The following is an 18,523-nucleotide window of genomic DNA, read 5'->3' on the forward strand; positions in this document are numbered from 1 at the left end:
TTCCATGTCCGAGCAGCCGCACACAAGCCTAAGATCACAATGCCAAGCATCGGCTGGAGTGGTGTAAAGCTCGCCGCCATTGGACTCTGGAGCAGTGGAAACGTGTTCTCTGGAGTGATGAATCACACTTCACCATTCTAGATGATTCTGTGCTTCCAAATTTGTGGCAACAGTTTGGGGAAGGCCCTTTCCTGTTTCAGCATGACAATGCCCACGTGCACAAAGCAAGGTCCATACAGAAATGGTTTGTCGAGATCGGTGTGGAAGAACTTGACTGGCCTGCACAGAGCCCTGACCTCAACCCCATCGAACACCGTTGGGATGAATTGGAACCCTGGGGGTACTTCTCCAAGTTTAAGGCTGTAATGTAACATTTTGTTACATTACAGCCTTATTCTAAAATTGATTAAATTGATTGTTTTTCTCATCTATCTACACACAATACCCCATAATGACAAAACAAAAACAGGTTTGTGGAAATTTTAGCAGACCCTTTACTCAGGCGATTACAGCCTCGAGTCTTCTTGGGTATGACGCTACAAGCTTGGCACACCTGTATTTGGGGAGTTTCTCCCATTCTTCTCTGCAGATCCTCTCAAGCTCTGTCAGGTTGGATGGGGAGCGTCGTTGCACAGCTATTTTCAGGTCTCTCCAGAGATATTAGATTGGGTTCAAGTCCGGGCTCTGGCTGGGCCACTCAAGGACATTCAGAGACTTGTCCCCAAGCCACTCCTGTGTTGTGTTGGCTGTGTCCTCATGGTTGTTGTCCTGTTGGAAGGTGAACCTTCAGCCCAGTCTGAGGTCCTGAGCGCTCTGGAGTGGGTTTTCATCAAGGATCTCTCTGTACTTTGCTCCATTCATCTTTCCCTCTGTCCTGATTAGTCTCGCAGGCCCTACCGCTGAAAAACATCCCTACAGCATGATGCTGCCACCACCATTTTTTACCGTAGGGATGGTGCCAGGTTTCCTCCAGACGTGACACTTTGCATTCAGGCCAAAGAGTTCAATCTTGGTTTCATCAGACCAGAGAATCTTGTTTCTCATGGTCTGAGAATCCTTTAGGTGCCTGTAGGCAAACTCCAAGCGGGCTGTCATGTGCCTTTTACAGAGGAGTGGCTTCCATCTGGCCACTCTACCATAAAGGCCTGATTGGTGGAGTGCTGCAGAGATGGTTGTCCTTCTGGAAGGTTCTCCCATCTCCACAGAGGAACTCTGGAGCTCCGTCAGAGTGACCATTGGGTTCTTGGTCACCTCCCTGACCAAGGCCCTTCTCCCCCAATTGCTCAGCTTGGCCGGGTGGCCAGCTCTAGGAATAGTCTTGGTGATTCCAAACTCCTTCCTTTTAACAATGATGGAGGCCATTGTGCTCTTGGGGACCTTCAATGCTTTAGAAATGTTTTGGTACTCTTCCCCAGATCTGTGCCTCAACACAATCCTGTCTCGGAGTTATAAGGACAACTCCTTCGACCTCATGGCTTGGTTTTTGCTCTGACATGCACTTTCAACTGTGGGACCTTATATAGACAGGTATGTGCCTTTCCAAATCATGTCCAATCAATTGAATTTGCCACAGGTGGACTCCAATCAAGTTGTAGAAACATCTCAAGGATGATCAATGGAAACAGGATGCACCTGAGCTAAATTTAGAGTCTCATAGCAAATGGTCTGAATACTCATGTAAATAAGGTTTTTCTGTTTTTTATTTGTTATTAATTTGCCCCCAAAAATTAAAAACCTGTTTTCGCTTTGTCCTTATGGGTTATTGTGTGTAGATTGCTGAGGATTTTTAAAGAATTTAATCAATTTTAGGATAAGGCTGTAACGTAACAAAATGTGGAAAAAAGTGAAGGGGTCTGAATACTTTCCGAATGTACTGTATGCATTTGAAAACTCAGAATCATAAATCATTACTCGACGTATTTGACATATGTCACTTTATTCTGTATCGACTTTGCACTCGGCTTTGAACGAGGCACCCAGCTCATCCCTGGAGGCAGCCCGGTTACAAAACGAATGGAATTACTTTTCACCTGGTGCAATCTCCTCCTCGCTGGTGAACTGGGCCATCTTAATCCAATCCCCTGTCTTGATCTATGAGGCTCTTCCTCTCTCAGCTGTAGCTGTCAGTCAGGTCAGAACAGTTTTGACTAGATGGGATACAGTTTATGTCAGAATTGGCCAGAATTTACTTTACGCATCAGGTTAGGTGAACTTACGCAGCAGGCTAGGAGAAGTAACGTAGCAGGTTAGGAGAATTAGGTTAAGGTTTGGAAAAGAGTTAGGGATTAACCTAACCCAAGACAGAGATGCATGGCTTTTTCTAGCTGATGCTATGGAATGGGCTGTGGGCTTGGTTGTGTGTGTGTGTTTCAGTCTTACAACATCAACAGCAATCCATCACTCTTATGTCCAAATCCCAATAGACAATACATTCATTCCATCTTTCCCCTCTCTTGCCTCAGTTTCTATATGCAATTTATCTGTTGGGTTGTTTAGACCTAAAGTGTAAACCTTAGACAAATTAAGATGCAGGATGCCTTAGTTTGCTACAGCATCATCTTTTACCCCATTGCTTTACCCCAACTGTATTCTCTCTCTCCCCTCTCACTCTCCCCTGTCATTTGCTAGCGTCCAGTTTTCCTAACAGGGTAGTATCCCCTACCACCTCCCCCAGTCCCACTATATTTATAGCTCAATCTGGTGGCAAGCCAGCTGCCTCCCTTATCTGTGTGTGTGTCATAATAATAGAACAGGGTGTGTGTGTGTGTGAGGTGTGAGAGTGTGAGTGTTTGAGAGAGATGGCTGTCTGTGTCACTCTATTTCTGACTGCATTGCTGGGTGCCCCATTCGGCTTGTCTGAGTGTGTGTGTCGGTGTGTGTGTTGGTGTGTGTTTCTGTTTGACAGTGGGACAGTGAGCCTCTCTCTTTGGCCTCGCAGGATTGGGATTATAAACCAGTACATTTGGAGTTCCTGTATTGAGTAATAGCCATCATAAGGTAGGTGAACTTTGAGTTTAGTGTGTATTTGTGTGAAATGCCAGAGAATATAAGACAGAGACAGAGAGTTTGTTCTCATAACTTTATTTATAGAGCCCTGGGTGGATCTTTGGACTGAGGGACAAATAGGGGAGAGCAGGTTAATGGAAAAGGAGAGAGAGGATGGGGGAAAGAGACGAAGAAGGGCTGGGTAGGGTAGAGAGAGAGGACAGGGGTAGGGGAAGAGAGGGTAGGGGAGAGGGGCAGGGGAAAGAGGGTAGAGGAGAGGGGTAGGGGGAAAGAGGGTAGAGGAGAGGGGTAGGGGAAAGAGAGGGTAGAGGAGAGTGGGTAGGGGAGAGAGGGGAAAGAGGGTAGAGGAGAGGGGTAGGGGAAAGAGAGGGTAGAGGAGAGAGGGGGAAGAGGGTAGGGGGAGGGGAAAGAGGGTAGAGGAGAGGGGTAGGGGAAAGAGAGGGTAGAGGAGAGGGGTAGGGGAAAGAGGGTAGAGAAGAGGGGTAGGGGAAGAGGGTAGAGGAGAGGGGTAGGGGAGAGAGAGAGGACAGGGGAAGGGGAAGAGAGGGTAGGGGAGAGGGGCAGGGGAAAGAGGGTAGAGAAGAGGGGTAGGGGGAAAGAGGGTAGAGGAGAGGGGGTAGGGTAGAGAGAGAGGACAGGGGTAGGGGAAGAGAGGGTAGGGGAGAGGGGCAGGGGAAAGAGAGGGTAGAGGAGAGTGGTAGGGGGAAAGAGGGTAGAGGAGAGGGGTAGGGGGAAAGAGGGTAGAGGAGAGGGGTAGGGGAAAGAGGGTAGAGGAGAGGGGGAGGGGAAAGAGGGTAGAGGGAGAGGGGGTAGGGGAAAGAGGGTAGAGAAGAGGGGTAGGGGAAAGAGGGTAGAGGAGAGGGGTAGGGTAGAGAGAGAGGACAGGGGTAGGGGAAGAGAGGGTAGGGGAGAGGGGTAGGGGAAAGAGGGTAGAGGAGAGGGGTAGGGGAAAGAGGGTAGAGGAGAGGGGTAGGGGAAAGAGGGTAGAGGAGAGGGGTAGGGGAAAGAGAGGGTAGAGAAGAGGGGTAGGGGAAAGAGGGTAGAGGAGAGGGGTAGGGGAAAGAGAGGGTAGAGGAGAGGGGTAGGGGGAAAGAGGGTAGAGGAGAGGGGTAGGGGAAGAGAGGGTAGAGGAGAGGGTTAGGGGAAGAGGGTGGAGAAGAGGGGTAGGGGGAAGAGGGTAGAGGAGAGGGGTAGGGGGAAAGAGAGGGTAGAGGAGAGGGGTAGGGGGAAAGAGGGTAGAGGAGAGGGGTAGGGGAAAGAGGGTAGAGGAGAGGGTTAGGGGAAAGAGGGTGGAGAAGAGGGGTAGGGGAAAGAGGGTAGAGGAGAGGGGTAGGGGAAAGAGAGGGTAGAGGAGAGGGGTAGGGGAAAGAGGGTAGAGGAAAGTGGAGAGGGTAGGGTAGAGGAGAGGACAGGGTAGAGGGCCTGGTGTACAGTAGCTGCCTGAAAGTGTGACTGCTGTTGAAGGCAGAATATAACAGAGTTCCCCATATAGGATGGGGTCAGGTCATGTTCTGTCAAGTTGACAGGGTTGTCACTACTGATTTGGTGGGACAAGAAAATTGGAGTCGCTTCAGGTGTGAGATAAAAGTTTGGAAACCACCGGAATTGAGCCACTGTTCCCGGGAACATCCCATGGACACAGCATCATGGCGGAACAGATCTGACACAGTTAAAACGGTTGCTTTCATATCACCCAGAAATGTGTTGTGGTGAGTCAACAGGTGAACACTGAAGTATAAATATCTATTAGGATGACGGTCTGGATGTCATACTAACCTACATCATCACCCTCAGAGGTGAGTTGACGTAGGCTTCATTGGTGTTGTGTTGATCAGAGACTGTCCACAACAGGTCTGCCTGCCTGTCTGTCTGTGTGTCATACTCCTAAACCAACCAGCCACAGTCTTTCTGACCTTGGAGATACTATACTTGCAATACCCAATATTTTCATGAAATCTTAAAGCCTTTTCTCCCTCCACACCATACACACCACCTGAACTGCCCTTCACCCAACTGACATCCTCTACAGGTCTCTGTCTGTCTGTCTGTCTGTCTGTCTGTCTGTCTGTCTGTCTGTCTGTCTGTCTGTCTGTCTGTCTGTTTGTTTGTTTGTTTGTTTGTTTGTTTGTTTGTTTGTTTGTGTGTTTGTTTGTTTGTTCATGCCTGCAGGTGCTCCAGACAGGAGCTGGAGGTAGTGGGTGTGTCTGTAAGGGCAAGGGCCCAGATTCACAAAACACTTCTTATGCAAAAACTTAAGCTTCTTAAGAAAAAAAAAGGTAAGTGCAATTCCTCAACAAGATCTTAAGATTGAAGGATTTTCTTACGAACTTCTCAAATATCTTCTTACAAATGTTTGTTGCTAGGCAACCATTTTAGCTAGCTATCTAGCTAGCAATGGCAATCATGTTAGCAAATTTCTTACTGAGATTACTGTTCTAAAACATGTTCTTGGGTTTAAAATAATCAATACTGAAACTTTCAGGTGAAGTTTGTGAGTGAATTAAACATGTTCAATTGCTTTCATGAGTTTTGTCTCTCACCGCCCTGAGTTTAAGACAAGGCTTTAGCTATCTTGGAATTAAGAACATTTCCAATAACTTTATTTTAAGAATCTAATTTCTTCTTAACTTTTTGCTTAAGGAGAAACATAAGAAATAGCGCAAGGACATTTCCAATAACCTTTTTGATGAATAGTAACTTTGCTTAACGTTCTTCTTAAGTCACTAGATAAGGAAAAATGGCAGTTAAGAAGATATTTCTTCTTAAGAAGGTTTTGTGAATCTGGGCCCAGGGGGCCGAAGGCCCAGCGGTGTAGGGGTGTGTGTGTCTGAAAAGCCCAATGGATCGGACAGCTGAGTCAGGCTGAAACCAGAGGAAAGGAGAGCTGTACATGAGACCCAGGTTGGGAGTGTGTTGGTGGGAGAAGAAACAGTAGTTTGTGAGAGGTTGTGCAGTTGTCTAGATATGTGAGAGTGTTTGTGTGCTTATGACTTCACTAGAAGGACTGATATTTCTGAGAGACAGCTGATTTGTGTGTGGGTGGTGTTGAGTGATCTGCCACCTGTTATGTATTCCACCACATCGTGAGGTGTTTCATCATGTGTTGTCAACAGTGGTTACTACATGTCACCAGAAAACATGGTGCACCATTACACGTGTTTCTGAACTTACTGTTTGAAAAACACTGCTCAACATACACTACATGACCAAAAGTATGTGGACACCTGCTGAACACCTCATTCCAAAATCATGGACATTAATATGGAGTTGGTCCCCACTTTGCTGCCATAGCAGCCTCCACTCTTCTGGGAAGGCGTTCCACTAGATGTTGGAACATTGATGCGGGGACTTGCGTCCATTCAGCCACAAGCATTAGTGAGGTCGGGCACTGATGTTGGGAGATTAGTCCTGGCTCGCAGTCGGCGTTCCAATTCATCCCAAAGGTGTTCGATGGCCAGTAAAGTTCTTACACACCGATCTCGACAAACCATTTCTGTATGGACCTTGTTTTGTGCACGGGGTCATTGTCATCTGAAACAGAAAAGGGCCTTCCCCAAACTGCTGCCACAAAGTTGGAAGCACAGAATCATCTAGAATGTATACTGTAGCATTAAGATTTCCCTTCACTGGAACTAAGGGGCCTAGCCCAATCCATGGAAAACAGCCCCAGACCATTATTCCTCCTCCATCAAACTTTACAGTTGGCACTATGCATTCGGGCAGGTAGAGTTCTCCTGGCTTCCGCCAAACCCAGATTTGTCCGTCAGACTGCCAGATGGTGAACAGTTCTTGTGCTGATGTTACTTCCAGAGGCAGTTAGGAACTCGGTAGTGAGTGTTGCAACCGAGGACAGACGATTTTTATGCGCTTCAGCACTCGGCATCCTATGACGGTGCCACGTTGAAAGTCACTGAGGTCTTCAGTAAGTCCATTCTACTGCCAATGTTTGTCTATGGAGATTGCATGACCGTGTACTCGATTTATACACCTGTCAGTAACGGGTGTGGCTGAAATAGCCAAATCCACTAATTTGAAGGGGTGTCCACATACATTACATTTACATTTACATTTACGTCATTTAGCAGACGCTCTTATCCAGAGCGACTTACAAATTGGTGCATTCACCCTATAGCCAGTGGGATAACCACTTTACAATATGTTTTTTTTTTCTTTTTTTTTATGGGGTGGGGGCGGGGGGGTAGAAGGATTACTTTATCCTATCCCAGGTATTCCTTAAAGAGGTGGGGTTTCAAATGTCTCCGGAAGGTGGTGAGTGACTCCGCTGTCCTGGCGTCGTGAGGGAGCTTGTTCCACCATTGGGGTGCCAGAGCAGCGAACAGTTTTGACTGGGGTGAGCGGGAACTATGCTTCCGCAGAGGAAGGGGAGCCAGCAGGCCAAAGGTGGATGAACGCAATGCCCTCGTTTGGGTGTAGGGACTGATCAGAGCCTGAAGGTACAGAGGTGCCGATCCCCTCACAGCTCCATAGGCAAGCACCATGGTCTTGTAACAGATGCGAGCTTCAACTGGAAGCCAGTGGAGTGTGCGGAGGAGCGGGGTGACGTGAGAGAACTTGGGAAGGTTGAACACCAGACGGGCTGCGGCATTCTGGATGAGTTGTAGGGGTTTAATGGCACAGGCAGGGAGCCCAGCCAACAGCGAGTTGCAGTAATCCAGACGGGAGATGACAAGTGCCTGGATTAGGACCTGTGCCGCTTCCTGTGTAAGGCAGGGTCGTACTCTCCGAATGTTGTAGAGCATGAACCTGCAGGATCGGGTCACCGCCTTGATGTTAGCGGAGAACGACAGGGTGTTGTCCAGGGTCACGCCAAGGCTTTTCGCACTCTGGGAGGAGGACACAACTGAGTTGTCAACCGTGATGGCGAGATCATGGAACGGGCAGTCCTTCCCCGGGAGGAAGAGCAGCTCCGTCTTGTCAAGGTTCAGCTTGAGGTGGTGATCCGTCATCCATACTGATATGTCTGCCAGACATACAGAGATGCGATTCGCCACCTGGTTATCAGAAGGGGGTAAGGAGAAGATTAGTTGTGTATCGTCAGCATAGCAATGATAGGAGAGGCCATGTGAGGATATGACAGAGCCAAGTGACTTGGTGTATAGGGAGAATAGGAGAGGGCCTAGAACTGAGCCCTGGGGGACACCAGTGGTGAGAGCACGTGGTGCGGAGACAGCTTCTCGCCACGCCACTTGGTAGGAGCGAACGGTCAGGTAGGACGCAATCCAGGAGTGAGCCGCGCCGGAGATGCCCAGCTCGGAGAGGGTGGAGAGGAGGATCTGATGGTTCACAGTATCAAAGGCAGCAGACAGGTCTAGAAGGACAAGAGCACCTTTGTATATACAGTGCATTTGGAAAGTATTCAGACCCCTTGACTTTTTCCACATTTTGTTACGTTACAGCCTTATTCTAAAATTGATTAAATTGTTTTTTTCATCAATCTAAACACAATACCCAATAATGACAAAGCAAAAACTGGTTTTTAGACATTTTTGCAAATGTATTAAAAATTAAAAACGTACATATAACATTTACATAAGTATTCAGACCCTTTACTCAGTACTTTGCTGAAGCACCTTTGGCAGCTATTACAGCCTTGAGTCTTCTTGGGTATGACGCTACAAGCTTGGCACACCTGTATTTGGGGAGTTTCTCTCATTCTTTTCTGCAGATCCTCTCATGCTCTGTCAGGTTGGATAGGGAGTGTCGCTGCACAGCTATTTTCAGGTCTCTCCAGAGATTGGGTTCATGTCCGGGCTCTGGCTGGGCCACTCAAGGACATTCAGAGATTTGTCCTGAAGCCACTCCTGCATTGTCTTGGCTGTGTGCTTAGGGTCGTTGTCCTGTTGGAAGGTGAACCTTCACCCCAGTCTGAGGTCCTGAGCACTCTGGAGCAGGTTTTCATGAAGGATCTCTCTGTACTTTGCTCTGTTCATCTTTCCCTCGATTCTGACTAGTCTCCCAGTCCCTGCCGCTGAAAAACATCCCCACAGCATGATGCTGCCACCACCATGCTTCACCGTAGGGATGGTGCCAGGTTTCCTCCAGAAGTGACGCTTTGCATTCAGTCCAAAGAGTTCAATCTTGGTTTCATTAGACCAGAGAATCTTGTTTCTCATGGTCTGAGAGTCCTTTAGGTGCCTTTTGGCAAACTCCAAGTGGGCTGTCATGCGCCTTTTACTGAGGCGTGGCTTCCGTCTGGCCACTCTACCATAAAGGCCGTATTGGTGGAGTGCTGCAGAGATGGTGGTCCTTCTGGAAGGTTCTCCCATCTCCACAGAGGAACTCTGGAGCTCTGTCAAAGCGACCATCGGGTTCTTGGTCACCATCCTGATTGCTCAGTTTATCCCCTGATTGCTCAGTTTGGCCAGGTGGCCAGCTCTAGGAAGAGTCTTGCTGGTTCCAAACTTCTTCCATTTAAGAATGATGGAGGCCACTTTATTCTTGGGGACCTTCAATGCTGCAGAAATGTTTTGGTAGCCTTCCCCAGATCTGTGCCTCAACAGAATCCTATCTCGGAGCTCTGCGGACAATTCCTTTGACCTCATGGCTTGGTTTTTGCTCTGACATGCACTTTCAACTGTGGGACCTTAGATAGACAGGTGTGTTTCTTTCCAAATCATGTCCAATCAATTGAATATACCACAGGTGGACTCCAATCAAGTTTTAGACACAGCTCAAGGATGATCAATGGGAACAGGATGCACCTGAGCTCAATTTTGAGTCACATAGCAAATGGTCTGAATACTTATGTAAATAAGGTATTTTTGTTTTTTATTTGTAATACATTTACCAACATTTCTAAAAACCTGTTTTTGCTTTGTTATTATGGGGTATTGTGTGTAGATTGATGAGGAAAATGTTTTATTTAATCAATTTAATTGAATGTGGAAAAAGTGATTGGCTCTGAATACTTTCCGAAAGTGTATATTTCAATGTATACTTTCTCAATCTCCATCTCTATCTCTCTCGCCATCTTCCCTCTGTCTTCACTTTGCCTGTTTCTCTCCATCCCTACACTCGTAGAAAAAAGGGTTCCAAAGGGGTTCTTCGGCTGTCCGCATAGGAGAAGCCTTATTGGGTCAAGGTAGAACCCTTTTGGGTTCCATGTAGAACCCTCTGTGGAAAGGGTTCTACATGGAACCGATAAGGGTTCTACCTGGAACTAAAAGGGTTCTACCTGGAAACAAAAAGGGTTCTGCAAATGGTTCTCCTATGGGGACAGCCAAAGAAACATATTAGGTAGTAGATATAAAAAATAAGAGTGAATTTCCCTCTCTCTTTATTTCCTCTATCCATCCCTCTCTTTCTCTCATTCCTGTTTCTCTCCATCCCAGGTTCACAGTGTCACCGTTTATGTGTTGTCCCACCCCCACTCTGACATCACATTTGGCTGACCTCTGACTGTTTGACCCCTCACGCCTGATTCCTCCCCCAGCAGCCATTGCCATGGCACTTTCCTCACGCTTAAAGCTCTGGGAGCAGAAGGGAGGTGCAGAGATGATGTGGCATGAGGCATTTGTGTCCTAGAATAGTCTGGAATGGTCTTCACTCTGTTTGTGTTCTAGTCATGTGTTCACTTAATGTGTGTTCTAGTGAGTCATGTTGATGATGTTTGTATTCTAGAATTATCAGCCTGTGTGTGTTCTGGATTTGTTGTTCTATGTGTAGGCTACTGCATGTCCGACACCCTGCTTTGCATGTCCCATCTGCAAATACAAACACTCCTGTGTGTACATATAGTAACCAGAGCATCACACACCCCCTCCCTACCTTCCTTCCTCACTCACTTACTCACTCACTCACTCACTCAATGAATCATTTAATTCACTCCTCTCTCTATTACCAATCCCAATGTCATTCTTCTGTATCTATATGTTAGCATTATGGACCAGTAACATCTTTAGACCACATCTGAGCAGAGGACAGGAGAGAGAGGAGAGTTGTCCTGCTGACATTTCTGCCCTCCTGTCTCCACAGTAACAGCAGGTTTAATCTAATCTGACCATTACCTCTGGTGGTATTAATGGACCAGTAATGAACCAGTCATTCACTAGTTGTTAAGTAGTTATTACACACCGTTCATATAATCTGTGTCAGAAATTCACACCTGTTTGTGGCCAAGAGGAAACTCTGTGAACTCAACTGATCTGCAGTCCTCAAAGTAGATTATATTTGCTGTTCCACACTAGCATGTGTGTGTGTGTGTGTGCGTGGTGTGTGTGTGTGTGTGTGTGTGTGTGTGTGTGTGTGTGTGTGTGAAGGTGTGTGAGCTATCCTGCTATTACAGTATATAGCTGTTGAGCCTGTGCTGAGTATAGACTGTATTGCATCTATTTCTAACAGTATATCTGACTCTGCATGTAAGCATTGGTCTGTGGCCCTGTTCAAATTACATGAACTGTCAAATATAGGTTCAAATACATACTGTGAAAATACATCTGCTTTTCTTCAAGGATGAAAGGATGAATGTGTACATTTGTATTTGAACAAGGCCTGTGTCTGTCATATCAGTCTTACCCTCTCCATCCCTCCATTCCACTCTACAGATAAAGGAGAAGAAGGAAGAGCCCACCTCTCCTCCCCCTCCTCTGTCAGCCCTACCAGGAGGCTTCCTCAAACAGCTGGTCAGAGAGACAGAGAAGGAGACCAAACTAAAAGAACTTGAGGTCAAAGAAGAGAAGGCGGTAAGAGAGAGAGATGAAGGGGTGAAAGAGAGTGGAATTGAAGGAGGGGGATGGAGAGAGAGGGAGGGAAACTAAAATAAAGAAGTAGAGATTAAAGAGGAGAAGGTAGAAAGAGAAAAGGATGGAGGGAAGGGTGGAGGTAGAAGGAGAGAGAGATAATGATGGAGGGAAGGGTGGAGGTAGAAGGAGAGAGAGATAATGATGGAGGGAAGGGTGGAGGTAGAAGGAGAGAGAGATAATGATGGAGGGACGGGTGGAGGTAGAAGGAGAGAGAGATAATGATGGAGGGAAGGGTGGAGGTAGAAGGAGAGAGAGATAATGATGGAGGGAAGGGTGGAGGTAGAAGGAGAGAGAGATAATGATGGAGGGAAGGGTGGAGGTAGAAGGAGAGAGAGATAATGATGGAGGGAAGGGTGGAGGTAGAAGAGAGAGAGATAATGATGGAGGGAAGGGTGGAGGTAGAAGGAGAGAGATAATGATGGAGAAGGGTGGAGGTAGAAGGAGAGAGAGAAAAGGATGGAGGGAAGGGTGGAGGTAGAAGGAGAGAGAGATAATGATGGAGGGAAGGGTGGAGGTAGAAGGAGAGAGAGATAATGATGGAGGGAAGGGTGGAGGTAGAAGGAGAGAGAGATAATGATGGAGGGAAGGGTGGAGGTAGAAGGAGAGAGAGATAATTGGAAGGGCTTAACCTGTTGCTTCAGAGGGACAATAGCAAGTCAGCCAATGGTGAAGTAAAGGCAGCAGGGTGCCTTGTGTTTTTACTTACCGTGGTGGCGCCCATCTTGTTTCTTTCCAGCCCAGTAAACTGAGTGACAACCTGGTGCAGCAGTTCCTCCTCCCGGACCAGACTCCACCAATCCTGGAGGCTGAGATGGCCCTACGAAATGAGCATTTGGTCAACGGAGAGCAAGGCCGCCACTCCAACCAATCAGATCTCAAGACCTCCTCGCCCCGGCGAATCCTCTCACCCGACCTCAAGAGCCCACCCCTGGGGGACACAGCCAAAAAGGAAGTGACCTCAGAGCCACTGAAACAGGAAATGACATCAGAGCAGTTGAAGCAAAAACAGGAAGTTACATCAGAGCCACAGAAGCAGGGGCAGGAAGTGAAGTCAGGGAAAGAGAAGGTGACAAATGATGCCAAGAAGCCAAATATGGAAGGAAAGAAAGAGAAGCAGAAAGAGGAGAAGAAAGAGGGAGTGATAGAAGAGAGACTGGAGCCTGAGGGGCAACAAGCAGACACCACCTTAACAGAACACAAGAGGAAAGAGGTATGATGTCACGTGGACCTATCATAGGATATCTACTGTGCATACCATATACACACACACACACTCCCTTACATACTTGCTCCACTGGGGCATCGCAAAAGCAGCACATGGAGCCTCTCGCAGAGCCGTGCTGCTTACTCCCAGGTTACATTGAAAACAATGTAGCAGGCCTGTTAGACACACACATGCGCATTGACAAACACACACGCCCAACACACAGACATGCACACACACACATACTGGAACCTCCACTTACTCACAGAACACACACACTGCATGCCGTAGAATACACATAATTTTGCATCTCTCACTTTCTTTCTCTCTCTCTCTCTCTCTCTCTCTCTCTCTCTCTCTCTCTCTCTCTCTCTCTCTCTCTCAGGTGAGGGATGTGTGGTATGAGGTCGGCACTGTGTGGTACGTCCACAAGGAGGGCTTCTCCCTAGGTAAGTGGTGATAATGTAGTGTAATGGTGATGTAGTGTGGTAGACTCTGCTGTGTGTCCTGAGGTATTGGGTTGCATTGGTTGGTGTATTAATAGTACCTTGCTTTACCACTGTCCTCCTGTATCCAACCCTTCATACTGCGGGAGACATTTTGACAGCTACTAGTATCCAAGACATACTGTATACTGTAAACTGACATACTATACCAATAGTATTTGATGTACTATAGCAGTATTTTGATGTACTCTAGTGTAGTTTACTGTAGAATATCTAGCCACTCAGCATTAATCCTATTAGTTTTTCATATGCCCCCCCCCACACACACACACACACACACACACACACACACTCACACTGGTGATCAAAGATTAGGGATGCATATCAAAGTTAAAGCCCCTGGGACATAAACCCTGCCTGGTAATCCCTGTGTAGCTGTGCTGTGGGAGTAATACTGAGAACAATACTGAGAATACAGACTAGAGCCACAACCAGGAAACCCACTAAGACTTAATCTCTCTCCACAAAAACAACAATAAATCATTTTGGGACAAATATACAGTGCTTACTGTATTTACTGTAGAAGATTGCATCCCTTTCACTACCTAGGTTTCCATCCAATTTGCAACTGATTTTCATGCGAATATAATAAAGTCTGCATTAAAAAATTTGCGCTTTTTCCATCAAAACTGACTTGTTGCGGATAAAAGGTTTGTGTGTGATGACGTAGTGCACATAAAAAACACTTTTGCGCTAAAGTTATCATGTACCATGATTTTTCATAGCATTTTCCACTCTATCGATGGTTTTTCACACAAACTGTTGCAATAAAGGGCAAACTTGCCCAGTCTGGTTTTTGCTCATGTTCTCTAGACAACAGATTGCTGATAAAGATGACAGGTTATATGATGAGATGAATAAGAGCAAGACCATTCTTATTTGTTAATTGGCAGCTAAGTGAATCATCATCATGTCACTAGCATACAAATGAAGACCCATGATATTTATTGGAAAGGAGCATCAAGCTCATCACTGTTCACTTTCACCACCCTGTGAAGTTCATCATATAATGTATTTCATCCACACAACATACACTTCATGACCAAAAGTATGTGGACACCTGCTCGTCGAACATCTCATTCCAAAATCATAGGCATTAATATAGAGTTGATCCCCCCTTTGCTGCTATAACAGCCTCCACTCTTCTGGGAAGGCTTTCCACTAGATGTTGGAACATTGCTGCGGGGACTTGCTTCCATTCAGCCACAAGAGCATTAGTGAGGTTGGGCCATGATGTTGGGCGGTTAGGCCTGGCTCACAGTCGGCATTCCAATTCATCCCAACGGTGTTCGATGGGGTTGAGTTCAGGGCTCTGTGCAAGCCAGTCAAGTTCTTCCACACCGATCTCAACAAACCATTTCTGTATGGACCTCGCTTTGTGCACGGGGGCATTGTCATGCTAAAACAGGAAAGGGCCTTCCCCAAACTGTTGCCACAAAGTTGGAAGCACAGAATCGTCTAGAATGTCATTATACGCTGTAGCGTTAAGATTTCCCTTCACTGGAACTAAGGGGCCTAGCCCAAACCATGAAAAACAGCCCAAGACCATTATTCCTCCTCCACCAAACTTTACAGTTGGCACTATGCATTGGGGCAGGTAGCGTTCTCCTGGCATCTGGCAAACCCAGATTTGTCCGTCCGACTGCCAGATGGTGAAGTGTGATTAATCACTCCAGAGAACGTGTTTCCACTGCTCCAGAGTCCAGTGGCGGTGAGCTTTACACCACTCCAGCCGACGCTTGGCATTGCGCATGGTGATCTTAGGCTTGTGTGCGGCTACTCGGCCATGGAAACCCATTTGATGAAACTCCCAATGAACAGTTCTTGTGCTGACGTTGCTTCCAGAGGCAGTTTGGAACTCGGTAGTGAGTGTTGCAACTGAGGACAGACGATTTTTACGCGCTACGAACCACTCGGCGTCCCGTTCTGTGAGCTTGTGTGGCCTACTACTTCGTGGCTCCTAGACATTTCCACTTCCCAATAACAGCACCTACAGTTGAAAGGGGCAACTCTAGCAGGGCAGAAATTTGATGAACTGACATGTTGGAAAGGTGGCATCCTATGACAGTGGCATCCTATGACTGTAAGGTCATTCTACTGCCAATGTTTGTCTATGGAGATTTCATGGCTGTGTACTCAGTTTTATACACCTGTCAGCAACGGGTGTGGCAGAAATAGCCAAATCCACTAATTTGAAGGGGTGTCCACATACTTTCGGTATGCATAGTGTATCTTTCAATGTATGACTTCAAATGTACCTCGATATTATGGTTATTCTATTAACAATTGCGCAAGAAATTGTTTCCAATCGCAATTTGTTGCATAATTCATTTTACAGACACTAAAAGATCCCACCATGTTGAACAAACAAATTGTCTGTCGACATTTCTGAAATTGTACCGACACTTCCTGTTTCCATCACAGCTTTCATGCTTTTTTTTTATACTGTATGGCTTTACGTGCATAAAAATCAATCAAAGTAATCTTTTTGTGACTAATGGATTTGTCCTGAGACTTCCCATTGGTAGGTTTATACTGAGCTTGTCTGTGATTGGTGGGTTCTGCGTTCCAGCCACTCAGCTGAAGCCAGACGAGGGAACCCCAGATCTCCCAGCAGGCCTAGTGAGAGTCAGAATGGAGACAGATGGAACACTGCATGATGTCATGGAGCACGACATCCACAAGGTACTCTCAGTTCCTCAGTCTTTCCTTTACCCTCTCTCTGTTCCTTCCTCTCTCTCTCCATCCCTCTCTCACATGGTCTTTCTCTCTACAATATCTCTCCTGTCTGACATCTCTCTCTCTCTCTCTCTCTCTCTCTCTCTCTCTCTCTCTCTCTCTCTCTCTCTCTCGCTCTCTCTCAATTCAATTAAATTCAATTTGCTTTATTGGCATGACGTGACAATGTACATATTGCCAATGCTTACTTTGGATATTTACAATATTAACATAATTAAAATAATAACAATCAATATTGTCAACGGGACAGCAGTAATAACAATAATCAATGGTCAATATAACCATTGAACAATAACAATACTCTCTCTCTCTCTCTCTCTCTCTGTCCCTCTCTTTTTCTCTCTAGTTGAATCCCTCTGAGTTGGACCTGTGTGAGGACTTGAGTGAACTGCAGAGTGTGAATGAGTGTGGAGCGCTCCACACGTTAACCAGTCGAGCTAAAGCCAGCCTGCCTCTCACACATGCAGGACCCAACCTGCTCAACTTCTGGCCTCCGCTGAACCAACACGGCAAGGTGAGCACACACACACCTTATTTTCCTGTAGTTCCATTGGAACCAGATGATAAGGGAATGTTGATGTCTCCTCTCCCCAGACCCCTCGCTCCCGTCGTGGGGACAATGTGTGGGACGCTCCCCCTGCCCTGGCCGCTCTAGTCAGGCGTGTCTATGTCTCCATGGTGGGCACGCGGAGGGACCAGAGTGTGTGTGCGGTGGGACGCAGCGGCACAGGCAAGACCACCTCCTGTCAAGCCTTCACACACACACTCCTCAAACAGGCTGGCACCGCCGGGAGACAGCATCAGTGGTTAGTACCTGTGTGTGCCTACCTGCGTGCATGCTGAATGTCATGTGATATGAAGCCTTGGTGTATACTGTATATGAAGTGTGTGAGGTAATAGCACACTGTGTGTATAATGTTATCTCTCCATCTGTGTCTGTGTGTCCAGTGGAGCGTATCCAGGCAGTGTTTACAGTCCTGAGGTCGTTTGGGTGTGTGAGCTCTCAGCACAGTGACGCCTCGTCTCGATTCGCCATGGTTCTCTCTCTGGACTTCAACCATGCTGGACTGGCCTCTGCCGGACACCTACAGGTACACACACACACACATACAAGCACACACACTCAGACACACACAGGCACGCATGCATACACACGCACACACACACACACACACACACACACGCACACACACACACACACACCTATAAGCACACACACTCAAAATGTTGCCCATTATGAAAGTGTATTGCTTATTCTGCATTTACATTTACATTTACGTCATTTAGCAGACGCTCTTATCCAGAGCGACTTACAAATTGGTGCATTCACCTTATAGCCAGTGGGATAACCACTTTACAATATGTTTTTTTTCTTTCTTTGGGGTGGGGTAAGGGGGGGTAGAAGGATTACTTTATCCTATCCCAGGTATTCCTTAAAGAGGTGGGGTTTCAAATGTCTCCGGAAGGTGGTGAGTGACTCCGCTGTCCTGGCGTCGTGAGGGAGCTTGTTCCACCATTGGGGTGCCAGAGCAGCGAACAGTTTTGACTGGGCTGAGCGGGAACTGTGTTTCCGCAGAGGTAGTTGGGCCAGCAGGCCAGAGGTGGATGAACGCAATGTAGGGTTGATCAGAGCCTGAAGGTATGGATGTGCCGTTCCCCTCACAGCTCCGTAGGCAAGCACCATGGTCTTCAACTGGAAGCCAGTGGAGTGTGCGGAGGAGCGGGGTGACGTGAGAGAACTTGGGAAGGTTGAACACCAGACGGGCTGCGGCATTCTGGATGAGTTGTAGGGGTTTAATGGCACAGGCAGGGAGCCCAGCCAACAGCGAGTTACAGTAGTCCAGACGGGAGATGACAAGTGCCTGGATTAGGACCTGTGCCGCTTCCTGTGTAAGGTAGGGTCGTACTCTCCGAATGTTGTAGAGCATGAACCTGCAGGATCGGGTCACTGCCTTGATGTTAGCGGAGAACGACAGGGTGTTGTCCAGGGTCATGCCAAGGCTCTTCGCACTCTGGGAGGAGGACACAACGGAGTTGTCAACCGTGATGGCGAGATCATGGAACGGGCAGTCCTTCCCCGGGAGGAAGAGCAGCTCTGTCTTGCCGAGGTTCAGCTTGAGGTGGTGATCCGTCATCCACACTGATATGTCTGCCAAACATGCAGAGATGCGATTCGCCACCTGGTTATCAGAAGGGGGAAAGGAGAAGATTAGTTGTGTGTCGTCTGCGTAGCAATGATAGGAGAGGCCATGTGAGGATATGACAGAGCCAAGTGACTTGGTGTATAGCGAGAATAGGAGAGGGCC

General features: G+C 47.2%; 1 protein-coding gene across 3 annotated transcripts in view; it reads left to right on the forward strand.

Annotated features, from left to right (window-relative positions):
- Positions 1-2,853: 2,853 nt before the first annotated feature.
- LOC121582682 (unconventional myosin-XVIIIb) overlaps positions 2,854-18,523 on the forward strand; it is a 53,463-nt gene continuing 37,793 nt past the window's right edge. For 2 of the 3 annotated variants that reach the window (XM_041898670.2, XM_045225014.1), the window contains exons 1-3: positions 16,641-16,731; positions 16,812-17,023; positions 17,166-17,308. In XM_041898670.2, coding sequence (XP_041754604.2) covers positions 16,885-17,023; positions 17,166-17,308 — 282 coding nt within the window. In that variant the 5' untranslated portion in view covers positions 16,641-16,731; positions 16,812-16,884. Of the gene's footprint in view, positions 2,998-10,358; positions 10,510-11,570; positions 11,709-12,504; positions 12,979-13,357; positions 13,422-16,050; positions 16,164-16,563; positions 16,732-16,811; positions 17,038-17,165; positions 17,309-18,523 lie in introns of those variants that run through there. The other variant, XM_045225015.1, reaches the window with a different exon arrangement.

Source organism: Coregonus clupeaformis, chromosome 15, assembly GCF_020615455.1.
Source record: "Coregonus clupeaformis isolate EN_2021a chromosome 15, ASM2061545v1, whole genome shotgun sequence".
Classification (NCBI taxonomy): domain Eukaryota; kingdom Metazoa; phylum Chordata; class Actinopteri; order Salmoniformes; family Salmonidae; genus Coregonus; species Coregonus clupeaformis.